This window comes from Lycium barbarum, chromosome 7 (genome assembly GCF_019175385.1).
Source record: "Lycium barbarum isolate Lr01 chromosome 7, ASM1917538v2, whole genome shotgun sequence".
NCBI lineage: Eukaryota > Viridiplantae > Streptophyta > Magnoliopsida > Solanales > Solanaceae > Lycium > Lycium barbarum.
The window spans coordinates 1,183,292-1,199,263 of NC_083343.1; the positions used below are offsets into that span (position 1 = coordinate 1,183,292).

The following is a 15,972-nucleotide window of genomic DNA, read 5'->3' on the forward strand; positions in this document are numbered from 1 at the left end:
TGGATTAATATTTTAATGGGTAGGGCCTTAGGTACTAATCTATTGGACCATTAGAAACTAGACTTATTAGTACATATGATATAGATAGGTCTAGATAAAAGGTATAAAACTTTCGAATTTTCGGATATCCAAAAATCCATAGTACTAAATCCATATCCAATCCGAAATTTATAAATTTTAAAAATAAAATCCGAAGTCCAATCCATAATCCAAATATCCAAACCAAATATCTAAAAAGTTCGGATTTCGATTTGGATTTCGGGTTGGTCCAAACTGTGCCCACCCCTAGGTTTAGCCATTAGGCACTTATCTTCCAAACCAAACAAAATCAGTTGATTAATATGGACCCTTTTCATTATACCAAGACTTTTTGGCATGTTATGTAGATAGTATATTATATCAAACGGATAAGCAACGACCTGCAACTAAGCACGCCAAGACCAACCTATTTTTAAATTTTATGTTTTTATTGAATTGGTACAAAAATGTACCAACAGCTTCTGTTTTGTCCATACTTAGATAAACACTCCATCTTGTTAGATAAAAAAAAATAAAAAATGAAGGCAGTATTATTATATTGAAATGGTACAAAAAATGCAAGTGTTGAAATTTGACACAAAACATGCAAAGGAGGTTCACAAGAAGAAGCAAAGTCTTGGAACATTCCTGGAATAGTTCTGTGTTATCTATTAGGATATACTTTTTGTATGCCCCATATTGAGTTGTTTCCAAGAAATGGATAAGCATTTGGGATCTACTCCATTGTGGACTTCTGCAGTTTCATAACTTAAATAGTCATTCGCACATCCGTTTAAACTAAAAATAGCTAGCGGATACATGATATACGTATAATTCATGCATATTATATGTATAACTGTGTGTAATTAGTGTATGATCAATATATACTGGCTAGAAAAAATAAACAGTGAATTTGACTAGCTATTTGTGTGAAAATACCTGCTTTGTAAGTATATATTAAGTAGGAGTCATTTGTAACATATGGTGATTCAAGATTTAAATACTATAGGTTTAAGTTCGAAATGCTAACAAAGCATATTTGATTTCTTCACAATTTATATTTTTACTAGATTAGTACATTTCAAAACAGATACAGGGCCCGAGTCAAAGCTATAACGCTAATTTGGACCAATAAGATGCATGACATGTTAGCGGGCGACTTATCATGGTTAGTCTCAGTCCATTACATGGTAATGTTAGGGTCCAATTAACTAATATCCGTTGAGCGACAACCCCTCCACTTGGCACCTTCGAATCACTAATGCCGACTTTCATTCGTGCTCGATGGGATTCGACCAAGAGCCTAAATTATCCGTTGAGAGACAACCCTTCCACTCGGCATCGCTCCCACTTGACATTGTTGGATCACTAAGGCTGACTTTCGTTACTGCTCAACATGATTCGAGCAAAGAGTGTAAATGGGTGAGGTGAAAAATCTGATGATTTAGGGTGTGTTCGGTACGAAGGAAAACATTTTTCGAAAAATGTTTTTCAATTTTCTCATGTTCGTTTGGTCAATTTTTTTTTTTTTTATTTAGGAAAACAAGTTCCTTAAAACTAGGGAAAATGACTTCCCTAATTAAGTGCCGAAAATAAGTCCAAAATTGACATTTCACCAACCACCCTACCACCACCCACCCCACCCCAACCACCAAACTCCAATAACTCCGACAACCCCCCACAACAAACCCCCACCCCCACACCCAATTTATTTTTAAGGTTTTTTTTTTTTTTTTTGGATTTCTACATCACCCATCCCCCGTTCAGCGTGGGACCCCCACCCCCTCCAAAAAATATTATATTTTTAATAATTTTTGTTTGGTTTTTTACACCCACCCCCTCAATTTTTTTTTTAAGTTTAAAAAAAATCTTTTTTGATTTTCTACAGGGGGCCCCAACACTCCACCACCCCTTCAAAAAAAACAATTTTTTTTTTAGAAAGTTTTGAAAAAAAATTCTTTTTTGATTTACCACCCCCCCCCCCCCCCCCCCTCTCTTCTTCCCCATACCTTACCCCCTCCCGAATTTTCTACTTCATATTTAATTTTCCCTTTATAAAAATGAAAAGTTTGCTTGGTTAACTTTTGGTGTAGGGTGGGTGGTGGGGGTAGGCGTGGGTAGTGGTGAGGGATAGTGGGTGGTGGTGGGGTGGATAAGAAAAAATTTCTCATTTTTATAAAAGTTAAATCAAATATATGAAATAGAAAATTTGCAAAGGGGTGGGAGGTTGGATAAAGCGGTGGTGTGGGTGGTGGTGTAGGGTAGGGGTGGGGTAAAGGTGAAGTGGTTGGAAGGTGGTGGTTGGGTGGGGTGAAATTGGATTGGGGTTAGGCGGGGTGAGTGGGGTGGGTAGTGGGTGGTGGGGTTGATGGGGCATGGTTGATATTTTTTGAAAAATATTTTCTACCAACCAATCGAACATGAGAAAATAAATAAAAAATTCATTTATTTTTCGCTACCCAATCGAATACGAGAAAATAAGTAGAAGTTCATTTATTTAAAAAAAAAAAAACATTTTCCTCCATGTCGGACACACCCTTAAGATCACAATTGATATTGTAGCAAGCATCAGCCGTCAAGATTGTCACTATCAATATGGATCTCATCCAAAAAGGAAGCCATTAAGCTTAGTTGGCGTTTGGCCATAGAAACCAATTTTTTTTTCACATTTTTTTAAATTTTGGAGTTGAAATTGTGTTTGGCTATAGTTTTTGCAAATAGTATTTTCTTTATTGAAATGTACTTTTTCAACAAGATTTTGATTGGTAAAAAAGTGAAAAATAAGTTTTTTTTGTATTTGTAATTTTTATGACCAAATACTAACTTCTGAAAAAAGCGAAAAAAAATTCCGAAAAAAAAGTGGATAATTCTTATGGCCAAAGGGGTCCCTAGTATAACCAAGCACTGTTATACACTTCAATAAGATTAGTTCCAAATGGAGCCCTCTCAAGGCAACATAAAGAACTAATTTTCTTAAGAGTACAATTACAATATTCTTGATGATAAAGATAGAAAGGCTTTTTTTATTAAAACAAAATATAAAGCCATCAGCTATGATTGTTTTTGTTGAATCAATATAATGGGAAATTAAACAGAAGTTTCAAATGAGCCCTTCATAAAAATTTCCAAAAAGTGTAGTACTACCACATGGAGAACCAGTTAACTACACTATGTATAACTTGTCTAGGCAAAGTCATAAAGCAACTATGAACCAAGAAATGACTAAAAACTAAGCAACTAAGAGGGCTGTGAAAAGGCAAATTTGCTGAAAACTAAGAACATGGATCAACTATAACTATGTTTCTGGAAGACCTCTGAATTCTATGAAGTTTACTATACAAAGGCTGTATGACACTTAACTATGGAAACTTGATGGAGCGGCGATTTAGGCAGTAGCTGAACTTTTGCAGTAGTTGCCGAAAGGCCTTGTAGCATGTTTACAACTTCGACTGGATCGTCGAGATAGTACTTAGCCATACTCGGCTTCTGCCCGACCGTGCAAGCAAAGACTTCAGCTTTATCAGGGAGAGAATTGTTGTCTAATGAACTCGCAATGCTCTCGAACATGTCCTCATCTGACCTGTCATCACCTATGCACAACACGAAATCGGGTGACTTCCCTCTGCTTTGCATCGAGGCCAAGAGATTCTGAACCACTAGACCTTTGCTCACATCCTGCAATAGATCATATACACATACATGATTTTGCATCCATTTGAATTCAATTAGTTTGCAGCACCATTGGCTTATAACCATGTATAATCAGTAAATATTCTATGCATAACCATGTACAATTAGTAAATATTCTATGTATACCATGTATAATCAGTAATTACTGTATGTATAACCAGTAAATATTCTATGTATAACCATGTATAATCAGTAAATATTTTATGCATACCGGCTAGAAAAATAAACAGTAAATTTGACTGGCTAATTGCGTAAAGATTCCTTCATTCTTTACATACCTGTGGTTTCACCTCAACAATGTGTTGGCCTCTTTTAACGACCACAGGCTCGTTAGCGAGCACGCTCTCAAGGTGATCAAGAAGCTCTTTCGCTTGCCAAATGCCAAAGTCAGGGTCCGCTTCAAGATGATGCCACACTAGTGCACTTTCCTTCTGCTCTATCGAAGAACCATCCGTTGCCTCCGTGTATTTCTCCATAATAGGCAACACCACTTTTTTCCACTCCAGGTCTGCAGCTACCGGACGAGATTCCCAATTGGAATCCTTACTCCACCTTAATGAAATATAAAGCAATTGAAACATCAATAGCAGCACAAGATAAAAATCCAATCTTGAATTATAAAGATCAAGGTGTTACCTAGTGAAATATCCATGTTCTGCTGATAAGCCTAGTTGCGGACAAGGAGAGAACCACTTGCTGAGCGTATCCCGTCCTCTGCCACTCACAATAAACACGACATTCTTCGGATCACTGCATAAACCATTCAGAATTGAGATGACTTCTTCGCTCGGGGCTTTGTCCACTTTATCCTCGGGCAACATAGTACCGTCATAGTCGAGTAGGATAAGCCTGCTGTTTGTCCTGTTATAAGCAGAGACGATATGCTCTACAGAAAGCTTCCTGAAATTCGGCCCAAGAGCAACGACACGGAAACCAAGACCGAGGCCCATACCCCAACATCTCTTGTCATAATGCCCTCCACAAGCTCTTTTGAGGTCTTGATCAAAACTCCTTGCCCAATACGCAACATCGTGAGATGAAACATATTTATAGTGCTTCTCATGACGCAATTCTTTTTCTGAATCATTCATCGTGACTGCCGAAAACATACCATTGGATACACCCTCAATGTCCCACGGATTAACCCTGATCGCACCACTAAGAGATGGGGAGCAGCCGATGAACTCAGAAACAATAATCACGCTATTCCGTCGACCATTATCTAACCCCAACGCCTTATTCAAATTATCACTGCTCTGCCTAGAAACCGTATACTCATAAGGAACCAAATTCATCCCATCTCTAACAGCATTAACAACAACACACTCAGAAATCGCATAGTGTGCGATCTTGTCCTGCGTAGAAACAGGACCGTTAACACAAACAATCGGTTCGTACCCCGGTTTTCCATGTCTCCTATTGATTTCACTGGCGATCCTCTTGACCTCTCGTTCAACCTCTTGGATATCGCTCCCTTTACTTCTCGGAGGGTTTGTAATCTGAACCAACACGACTCGTCCCCTCAACGATGGGGTTTGATCTAACAAATGCCCCATCGCTAAAAACTTCAAACCGATTCCTTTAAACATGTCCGTGTCATCGATACCTAACATCACGATTTTCCCCTCATACTTCTCTTGCAATTCCTTCGCTTTCTTTCCCGTATCCGGCAATGACATAACATTTTGCAACAGCCCCATATGAATACCAACCGGTAGGATTTTAATAGTCACGGTTCGACCAAAATAGTCGATACCGATATACCCCCTTTTCGACTGATAATCCAAACCCAACATCCTACTACAACATGACAAAAAATGCCTAGCATAATCAAAAGTTTGGAATCCAACAAGATCACAATTCAAAAAACCCCTCAATATTTCATCTCTAACGGGCAGAGTTCGGTAAATTTCGGATGATGGAAAAGGGCTATGAAGGAAAAAACCAATTTTTATCCTATTGTATTTTTTCCTCAACATAGTTGGCAAAACCATAAGGTGATAATCTTGAATCCAAACATAATCTTCATCTGGATTAATCACCTCATAAACTTTATCAGCAAAAATTTTGTTTGCTGATACATAAGCCAACCAATTAGACCTATCAAATCTAACACCACGACTAGGTGTAACAGGCAACATGTAATGAATCAAAGGCCATAAATAATGCTTACAAAATCCATGGTAATACTTGTTTATCAAATCCACTGATAAAAAAGTTGGTACACACCTAAAATTTTCCCACAAATAATTTGCAACTTCTTCTTGATCATTCAATTCAACATCAGCTTTCAAACAACCAACATAAACAATCTCCAAATCTGATGACAAACCATCTTTGAGCTGCAAAATTAGTGTATCTAAAGCAAATTTATCCCATTCAAAACACCATTTTTTCCCTTCTTTTTCATCATCATCCTTAATATAAGCCTTAACTGGTAACTGATTTGCAACAATAATCCTTCTACTTTGATCATTTTTCATCCCTTCTTGACCATTAAAATCCGTTATAATCCCTGGAAAATTCATCATTCTTGGGATTCGAGCCATATCAGTAACAGAACAACAGTCATCAAGATTAAGTAGATTGAAACAAGATCTTGACAACATAATGACAAAAAAAAAAAACACACACACACACACACAACAAAAATAGCAAAAACAAAAACAAAAACTTGGGTATGAAAAAAGAAACACTAATTAAGGTAAATTTGAGAGCCTTATACTATAAATGATCAAGAACACACAAAACACAAAAAAGAACAAAAACAGCAACTTGGATATGTAAAAGAAAGACTAATTAAGGTTAAGTTGATTGCTTTATACCAAAAAAACACAACAAAAACATAAACTTGGGTATTGAAAAAAAAAGAGGCTAATTAAGGTAAAGTTGAGAGTTTTATACCATATAAATAATCAAGAAATACAGCAAGCACCTTGATATTCTTGAATTATAATCAAAAGGGTGTTGAGAAATATTACTTTCTTGATTTTTTTTTTATCGGTGGGTGTTACAAATGAAAAGTTTATAATACTTGAAGAAAAAACATGAAGAAGTTGTATATAAGAGTTTCATGGAGGAAACAAATATGGAAAGTTAATAAAAACTTATATTAAAACTTATATATATTGTGTATGTGTGTGTGTATTTTCTACACAAGGAAGGTGGTAGTGATTGAGGATAAGAACGAAGAGGGAAAGACCGACTTTTAACACCAATATGGGTACTACGTAAATGGGTTTTTGGAAGGTTTGAGATTTTGTTTTGAGGGTGGTGGGGTGGTGGGGGTATTAGGATAGTCAAGATTTGTTTTTTCTAATTTTTGATGGTCAAGATTTGATAAGATCATTTTTTTTCACTCCGTTTTATTTTATTTAATACTTTTCGCATTCTGAGAGTTAATAAATAAATGTTTGATTACAATTTATTTGTACACATTGTAAATATTTTAAATTGTTAATTATTACAAGTTTGGAAAGTTGGAGGTATTGTGTGTGTGGGGCCTGGGGTGACGGGGTAAGGGGAGAGAACTAATGGATGGTCAGGATTTTATTTTTATAATTTTTTATATTCAAGATTTGATAAGATCATATTTTATTTCACCTTCTCTCTAAATTTATTTGACACTTTTCACTTTTTTAGAGTTATAAATATTCTTAACTGCGAGTTATTCGTATGCACTTTAATATTTTAAATTATTTATTATTGCGGTTTAGAGTAATTTTTATATATGGTTGAATTTTAGAATTAAAATAAAGAAGTTTGAATCTTGATATTCAAATTATTGACCTAAATTGAGAGGGAGTATTTTTGGGTTTCATGTATATCTACTTGATGAGATTTTGTTTTTCCTTTTTTTGCTTTTAATCTATGGTGTAGTTGTAACGCCCCTTTCTCTCTCTAGAAAATCTTCGTTTTCTCTCTCTAGAAAATCTTCGTTTTCTCTCTCTATATCTATTGGTGTATAATTATATATTGTAAGGGCTCAATATGTATGGCAAAATTTATTGTGGGGGTAGGGGGCCTAGTAGGGGGTGGGGTGTTTTTTTCAGGAATATTTAGGTCACATGTTGGATAACGTGGTCATTTTTGACACGAAGTTTACTAGTGGTGCTTATTGGTCTAATTCTAATGAGTTTAAATACTAGGATTCTTTCATATTCGGAATAATATATTGCTAAGTCCAACCCAACACTTCTTGGAAAATTACATATACTTTTTTTAAAAAAATTGGTTTATTTTTAGTAAATATGGATAAAACCAACATCCTTGTCAATATTTGACAAAAGAATGAAAAAACATAAATACGTGGAAAAAAAATTTGTTGGAAAAAAAAAAAAAGAGAACGGTGATGTACAATTTTGATGTTTGAGTAAGTTAATGTTTCTAGAAAATTAAATATCTCGCGATGCTACTGATAGATCACCCTTTATGGAGTTGTGTTATGACCATAAAGAAAAAGAAATTAGCTAATTACGTAGCTCCTAAATGAAAATTGATTGCTTTGTCGAGTTTGATCTATCTATATTTGGCTGTATTTTTGTCAATATTTTAAAAAAAAAATGAAATTCATATTTTGAAAAAACACAATATTGGCGCGCAATTGTAATATCTGTAGATCTTATTTTATGGATTTATATACGACCAAAAAAAATAAAAAATTACGTAGGTATGAAAATACAATTGGTTGCTTTGTGGAATCCAATCTGTCTATTTTGATTGTATTTTTGTCAATAGTTTAAAGTAACAAATTTTTGAAAAAATATAAAGCTGGGGCGCAATCATAATGTTTGTGTTAGTTGTCAGAAATTATCCGGGAAACATAAATATTTCGTAATCCTACTCACATATCTTGTTTTATGGAGTTGTCTTACGCCCAAACACAAAAACAAATTAGTAAATTATGTAGCTGATAATTTTTTAATCCAATCTGTCTATTTTTGGTGGTATTCTTTTTCAAAATAATTTAGAAAATAAGTTTTTAGTTTCAAATTTTGAATAAAGATAATGTTGGCGCGCAATCATAATATTTAAGTAAGTTGTTAGAGATTGTTTAGGGAAAGTAAATATACCGTGATCCTACTCACATATCTCGTTTTATGGAGTTGTTTTATGCGCAAAAAGAAAAACAAATAGTAGCTTAAAAGTATCAATTGGTTGTTTTGTTGAATCCGATCTGTCTATTTTTTGTTGTATTTTTTCAATAATTTAGAAAATAAGTTTTGAATTTCACATTTTGAATAAAGATAACGTTGGCGCGTTACCATAACGTTTGGGCAAGTTGTTAGAGAATGTTCGAGAAAACTAAATATATCGTGATCGTACTTGCAAATCTCGTCTTGTGAAGTTATATATAATAATATAATGACCACAAAGGAGAAAATGTTAGTCGATTTGCTACTAAATAACAATTGGTTGCTTAATCGAATTCGATCTGTCAAGTTAGGTTATATTTTTTTAATAGTTTAGAAAATAAATTTTAATTTCAATTTTGAATAAAGATAATATTAACGCGCAATCATAATGTTTGATAAGTTATTAGAGATTATTTAGAAAAAGTAAATAATCACGGTCTTACTTGTAGATCTTGTTTTATTGAGTTATATAACTGACCAATAAGAAAAAGAGTTTAGCAAATTATAGCTAATAACAAAATTAGCTACATAGTTATATATGAATTGATACAAAGTGTAACGTATAATAAAAATTTATCATAGTTTTTAAAGATAAATTCAGACCTTTTCACTTTTCCCTTAAATCAATAAGATATTGAAATACGTTTCACTTATTACTCTAACAGAAATCATCACCTCTTAATATGAAAACAAATTATTCACTCCCCAATATTTACACCAATTGAATAAATACATATTCCGTGAGTACTTCACACACGCTATTAGCACCAGAGCACATATATCTTCATATCGAGTAATTTTTATCCATATAAATATACATAGTAATAGGTAGAATACCAGTATAGTTTTAAAGCTAAACGCAGACTCTCATTTTGCTGAATATTGTTGTATAATTAATTGGTCTCAACAACTTCCAACTTCACCTTGGTCTATTAAAGCTTTAAGCCTGTCACAAGCTGGAGAAATAAATAGAAAAGTGAGAAAGTTACAGGGAGACAACTTGAAAATGAGTAGAAAGAATAAAGTGTGATTGTAGTAAGCATTTTATACTTATCCACAAGAATTATAGTGTAGTGATCGATGTACTTATTCATCTTTAATTAGAAGTTTTATTTTTGAGTTTTGAGTAGTGATGAAATAAAAAAATTTCACTAAGTGGATCGAAAATATAAGAAATAATCATATGAATAAGTCAAAGTAACTCAACATCTACTATATATACATAAAAAGTTATTTTAACCTTATATATAATGTAATTTTTTGGCGAAAATAATTCGAGTACAATAGCTCCGCCTTTGCTCCTGAGTGTGAAGTCACTTTTGTTATGGAGTGATTTACCCCCGATAATGGGACTTCCGGTACAAATTCAAATTTAATCGGGACCGCCCCATGGGAATATCGGACTTTGGATAAACCATCAGAACAATAATATACTCCATAAAATGAAACGGAGGGAGTAACTAACAGATTTAAGAAAGCTTTTATTAGAGGTGTATTTTACTAAACTAACCTTATTAATAATGCTTTGAGACTCTAAATTTGACTATTACTATTACTTTACGCAGTTATTAAATATTAAGAGTAGTATGAGGGAAAAAAAAAAGCTCTCTTGATTGCCAAAATGAATAAGTTAAAAAAAATATTAATAAGCGGCCAAATAAAAAGAAAGAATAATTTTAAGAAGGTGTAATCAATTAGCAGCACGTTTTTAAGGGGACCGTTTGGGTTTTCACAGAGAACAACAGCTGTTGAGGGTGGTACTACTTAAAGCGTGTCGGCCTTCCCCCTATGTCGACATAATTATTATTATGTGACAAAATACAAAATAAATGTAAAGATAAAAAAGAAAAAAGTTTGAATTATGTTTCATTTTATGGGATATTTTGATTTGATATGGTGTTTAAAATATTAACACTACAACAGTAATATATTCAGTGTATTTTTATAAGTGGGTTTGGAGAGAATAAAATGTAAACAGACTTTACCCCTGCATTTGTAGGTAAAGAGGATGTTTCCGATATATCATTGACTCAAAAGAATTGTATCCAACGGAGGATTGTAAGAAAAATAATAAAAAAAAGCAAAATAGCAAGATTAAAGATAAGTTGAGCAACAAATAGTAATACACATTGGAGAGTAAGAAACTACGCGATAACTAAATAAAATTACAAAAAGAAGAAGAGGAGAGGAGGAAGCTAGCCCTCTAGCTACCTCTCCCACACAAAGTGCAACAAAACTCAACTACCTACTAACCTTCTTGTCACGAACTGACTGAAGGGTCATGACGGGCACCCGGTGCTAACTCACCCGGGCACCTCTTATCGTACATTCACATTTAAGTGAGCCACATAGCTTATTCATAATTTCTATACATCCATAATATTAATCTCGTTGGGCATCAACACATTTATATCATCATCGACAACAATGCCCATATCCATATACACAAGCCGACGAGGCTATCAAAATGATATACAAAATATGAGCCGCCAAGACTGCAAGACATCTAACCATACACAACTGTCTACGAGCCTCTAAGAAGATTATGTATCATCATATAGGCGGGACAGGACCCCGCCATGCCCATATGTATGTACACAAAAGAATAATACCAAAAGTTGTAGCTCCGGACGAAATGGAGCTCCTCTATGCAGTCCCTGAACAAGAAATCTATAGATCAAGCCTGTCTCCCTGTCCACCTGCGGGCATGACACAACGTCCACAAACAAAAAGACGTCAGTACGAATAATGTACTGAGTATGTAAAGCATAATCAACATCATAATAGGAGCATAAGAAATAACATAAGAGGGGAGAATCAGGAGGTAATAGAGCCGTTTGAACCTCCATTAATCATCATCATATTTACCCACTTGCCTTTCATAGGGACCTTCCATTTCCAATGCTTACTCATGCATATATACATAATACATACATATACATATTCGTATTCATATTTATACCGTACCCGACCACAAGGTTCGGTGATCCACATACTCGGCCATGACAAGGCTCGGTGATTATACTTACCTGGCCCTACCAAGGCTCAGTGTTATCCGTACCCAACTTCAGAGGTGCGCGCGCGATAGGTATCATACCTGGCCATATATAAGTTCGGTGTTATATAATAGTCATACATACTTAGACACGTATACATAAAAATCCATAAGTATCACCAACATCATTGCCATCATCATTTTCGTTACATCTATCCTTAGAGGATCAACTATCATATAAATGAGGTACTAGAATCGTGAAAGTATCGAGAATCATGAACTTCAGTAGTTTTAGAGATAGAGTCATTTAGAAGACATTATGGAACTCATGAAAGGATATATATATATATATAACAAAGGAACCATGGCTTAATGAAACCTTACATACCTCTTTTTTTTCTCACTACTTAACGTTCACCGTCGAATCTTGAACAATCTACATTAGAAGGATTCATACCATGGTTAAGCCTAAACGATATTCTTAAATTTAAACTAGAATAATTCATGATCTAACGAAAATTGGCGGCATTTCCCCTATTTCGTCAACTTCCACCATATTACAACACAACTCTCAAACATCCATAATACACCCACAATATCATAATCAAGTAATCACATTCCATTAAGCCTTCAAAATTCATCCTTCTGTTGAACTTATACCAACAACCTCACACCCATTTTAGCACATTTTCATACAATGCTTCCTTATCACTATTACTACCTTCCATAACAAGATTATATCCATATTATACTAAGAATCATAACTCAAGTTAGCTTATTACTCAAAAACATCATAAAAGCTACACTTAACCCTCATTTTCTACTTTCTTCTTCTACCCAAGTTCTTCAACAACCAAGCATCCATGATAACATGAAATAAGCATGAAAACTAACCTTTTATATCATGGGAATGAGCTTTGGAGTAGCTATCAATTTATGTGAAAACCCTAGCTTCAATACCCAAGAATCTCTTGTGGTCTACTAACCCTAGCAAGACCTCTAACACATGGGTACCTTGATTCTTGCCTCTTGATCTTTGTTTTCTCTTGGGTTGGAGTGGAATATGTTTGGAGAAGGGTTTGGAGATCTCAAGACTTATGGGAAAAGAAAAATGAAATAAAAGAACAAGAGTCATCTATTTATACAAAAATATAAAAATCAGCTCGATGGACTTATACGGACCACTTATATGGTCCATATAATATTATACGGTCTGTATAAGTGGACCATATAATACCTCCAAGAAAAGGACCCTTTATGTAAATGTCAAGTTATGTGGACCCCCCTTATACGGACCGTATAAAGTTATACGGACCGTATAAAGTTATACGGACCATATAAGTGGTCGTATAACTCCCAGTTATGCGGAACTTTCTCTCGTTGATTCGTTTGACTTCCAATCCTCGTGGAACCTTCTTGGCACTTACATAATACTTCATTAACCATACAATAAGCCCTATAGCATCCCCTCAAGATATTCTAAATAAACATTAGCTCAATTATAGCGAAAACCTTTCCGAACTCGACTTATATTTCACTTCCTTCAACAAACTAAGGCTCATATACTCATACAACTTCAAAATCTTACGGTACGCACCTTAAGCTATCTAATACCTTCCTTAATCTCGTAAGGGTTTCATAATCACCTTAAGCTCATGTTAGCCTGCTCACAAGGCAATAAAATCAGAAATTTTCGAGTGTAACACTTCTACTCTAATCCTCGATCTTCATACCTTCCTATATAAGGTCATGTCCTCAGTCAATTAAAATTGTGTCATATCCTGTCTAATCACTTCTCCCTAGTTCTTCTTCGGCCTACCTCTACCTCTTCTCGATCTCTTGACACATCCAACCTCTCATACCTCCTCGGTAGCATGTCCTCGCACATGTGCGAACCATCTCAGCCTCACTTTCCTCATCTTGTCCGCCACGGTGGCCACTCTCACCTTGTGTCGTATAACATTGTTCCTAATATTATATCTTCTAGTAAGCCCACATATTCATCTGTGTGTCCTCATCTCCGCTACCTCCATTTTTTGATTGGCCAGCACTCAGCCCCATACAACAATGTCGGTCTAACCACCAATCTGTAAAACTTACCTTTAGCCTTGGCGACACATTCTTATCACATAGGGATTAAAAATATTAACACTAGAATCATAAATATATTATAGTATTTTTTTTGTTGGTAATTAGCAACTTTTATTAATCACCAAAAAGAATATTTACAAATCTAAGCTAGAATAACACAACTAGCTTTCTCAAAATCAGGCTAACATGCTAAGGACTCATATTAAAAGCTACAACCATCTAATAGATATCTAATTGAAATTGAGGCTCTGACATTACAAACATTATTGTTGTTTATAGTATAATTGGATCAACTAAGTGATAACTATAAATAACCGTTCATCCATGAAAGGCGAGAATATTTAGTAGTGTGCACTTTGTATGTTACTCTCTATGTCTAGAAATAATTGTCACGTTTCATTTTTCGAATGTCAAGTTATATAAATTTTGACCTTAATCCATAAAGGTAGAGGTAAGGTCTGCGTACATCTTACTCTCCCTGACCCACTATGTGGGACTACACTGGGTATGTTGTTGTTGTTGTAAGTTACATAAACTTTGATCAATATTTTAAGATGTATTTTTCACTAAATTGATATGAGAAAAACTTTAACTTATATATATATATATATATATATATATATATATATATATTTTATATAATTTTTGAATATCTAAATTTTAATTTTAAAATATTAAATTAATCTAATCTATAACTTCAAAAATTAGTGAAATTTGCTCTTAAAAAACTAAACATGACAAGTATCTTGAGACGGATTGAATAAAGTTAGTGATAAATAATCAATAGGGAATTTAACAGTTTCTTTTTCTAAATGTCCATCAATTTTTCTATGTTTTAGACTGATTATTCTGTCGTTTTGCTTGTCCCTCCTACAAATTAAATACGACAAACGATCCAACAAAAAGGTGATCAACGTGATAAAATTCTAATTAGATAACAGTTTTCGAAAGGTCTAAACATCAATCACAACACAAAGAAAAATTTGGTAAATATTATCCTCTTCCGTGATTGATTTTAATGACAGGTGACATTCCGTGCTAATTACAAAATGGAATACTAGGAAGTTATGATTTCATGATTCGGTCGCTAAATAATAAGATAAAAAATACTAATTAAATATAACGATGAAAAATGAAGAAATTAGTCACTAAATTGAATTACTGTGTAGAGCATATATACAAGCAATTTACTCTCTTCGATACAAAATAGGTGTCGTTTAACGTTTTGACATATTCATTAAGAAAAATTATATAATTACGGTAATTATAAGAGTTATTTTGATTTAAAACTCTTTGTCTCTCCTCAAATTACCCATATAAGGATAAATTTAAAAAGAAATACTATTACCTATCAATTTTTAAAACGACACTCATTTTGGACCAAACTAGTTTGGCTAAAACGCCTATTTTGAACATAAGGAAATATTATTGGAATTATTACGCGTTATAGCTATTTCTAATACATAATTAGTGGTAATAACTACTTTTTATTTTAATTACTAATAATAACTAAATACTTTTCTAATTTAACTATTATAGCTACACAGTAACTTTTAATTATCATTTCACAAATACACCTAAAAATTAGCACCCCCAATCCCATATCCCCTTTTAATGGTAACAATATTAATTACTTAATATACATTACCATTCTCTCTCCTTTTTCATAAATTCTTACATTTTTAAAAAGGAAAGAATCTTTAAATGCCTAGTGAAATAGTCGTCTTCTTCCTCTCTTCCCCCTTCTGCAAAAATTTCACTTCCATTCTCACCAATCAATAAGTTTTTTAGGGTTTTGAGAAGACAAAAAATATATGTATTTGTGTATGTTCTATGATATAACTACCAATTGTTGTGGTTGGTGGTGTATTTTTGTAAGTTTTTCTATATATTTGTGTATTTTGTTCAAATTAATTTCATCAATTCATCTAGTTTCAAATACACGGGTGACGCAAATACATGGTAAGTTTTCTTCTATATATTTATATATTTTATTCAAATTAATCCCCTCAAATACATGGATGATGTAAATTGTTACTCACA

General features: G+C 33.8%; 1 protein-coding gene and 1 long non-coding RNA gene across 3 annotated transcripts; both read right to left on the reverse strand.

The window, feature by feature from the left end:
* Nucleotides 1-3,112: 3,112 nt before the first annotated feature.
* Nucleotides 3,113-6,908, reverse strand: LOC132602849 (probable alpha,alpha-trehalose-phosphate synthase [UDP-forming] 11). The gene is made up of 3 exons (XM_060315642.1): nucleotides 4,345-6,908; nucleotides 3,987-4,260; nucleotides 3,113-3,693 (listed from the first exon to the last, which is right to left on the reverse strand). Exons 1-3 carry the CDS (start codon nucleotides 6,315-6,317, stop codon nucleotides 3,352-3,354), a joined length of 2,589 nt encoding a protein of 862 aa, XP_060171625.1. The 5' UTR covers nucleotides 6,318-6,908; the 3' UTR covers nucleotides 3,113-3,351.
* Nucleotides 6,909-10,986: 4,078 nt separating this feature from the next.
* LOC132602033 (uncharacterized) lies at nucleotides 10,987-12,924 on the reverse strand. 2 transcript variants are annotated; one of them, XR_009567579.1, is made up of 4 exons: nucleotides 12,733-12,924; nucleotides 12,227-12,274; nucleotides 11,873-11,940; nucleotides 10,987-11,542 (listed from the first exon to the last, which is right to left on the reverse strand). It is a non-coding gene; the product is annotated as an uncharacterized LOC132602033 (long non-coding RNA). The 2 variants fall into 2 exon arrangements; XR_009567578.1 differs by lacking the exon at nucleotides 12,227-12,274.
* Between the last annotated feature and the right edge of the window lie 3,048 nt (nucleotides 12,925-15,972).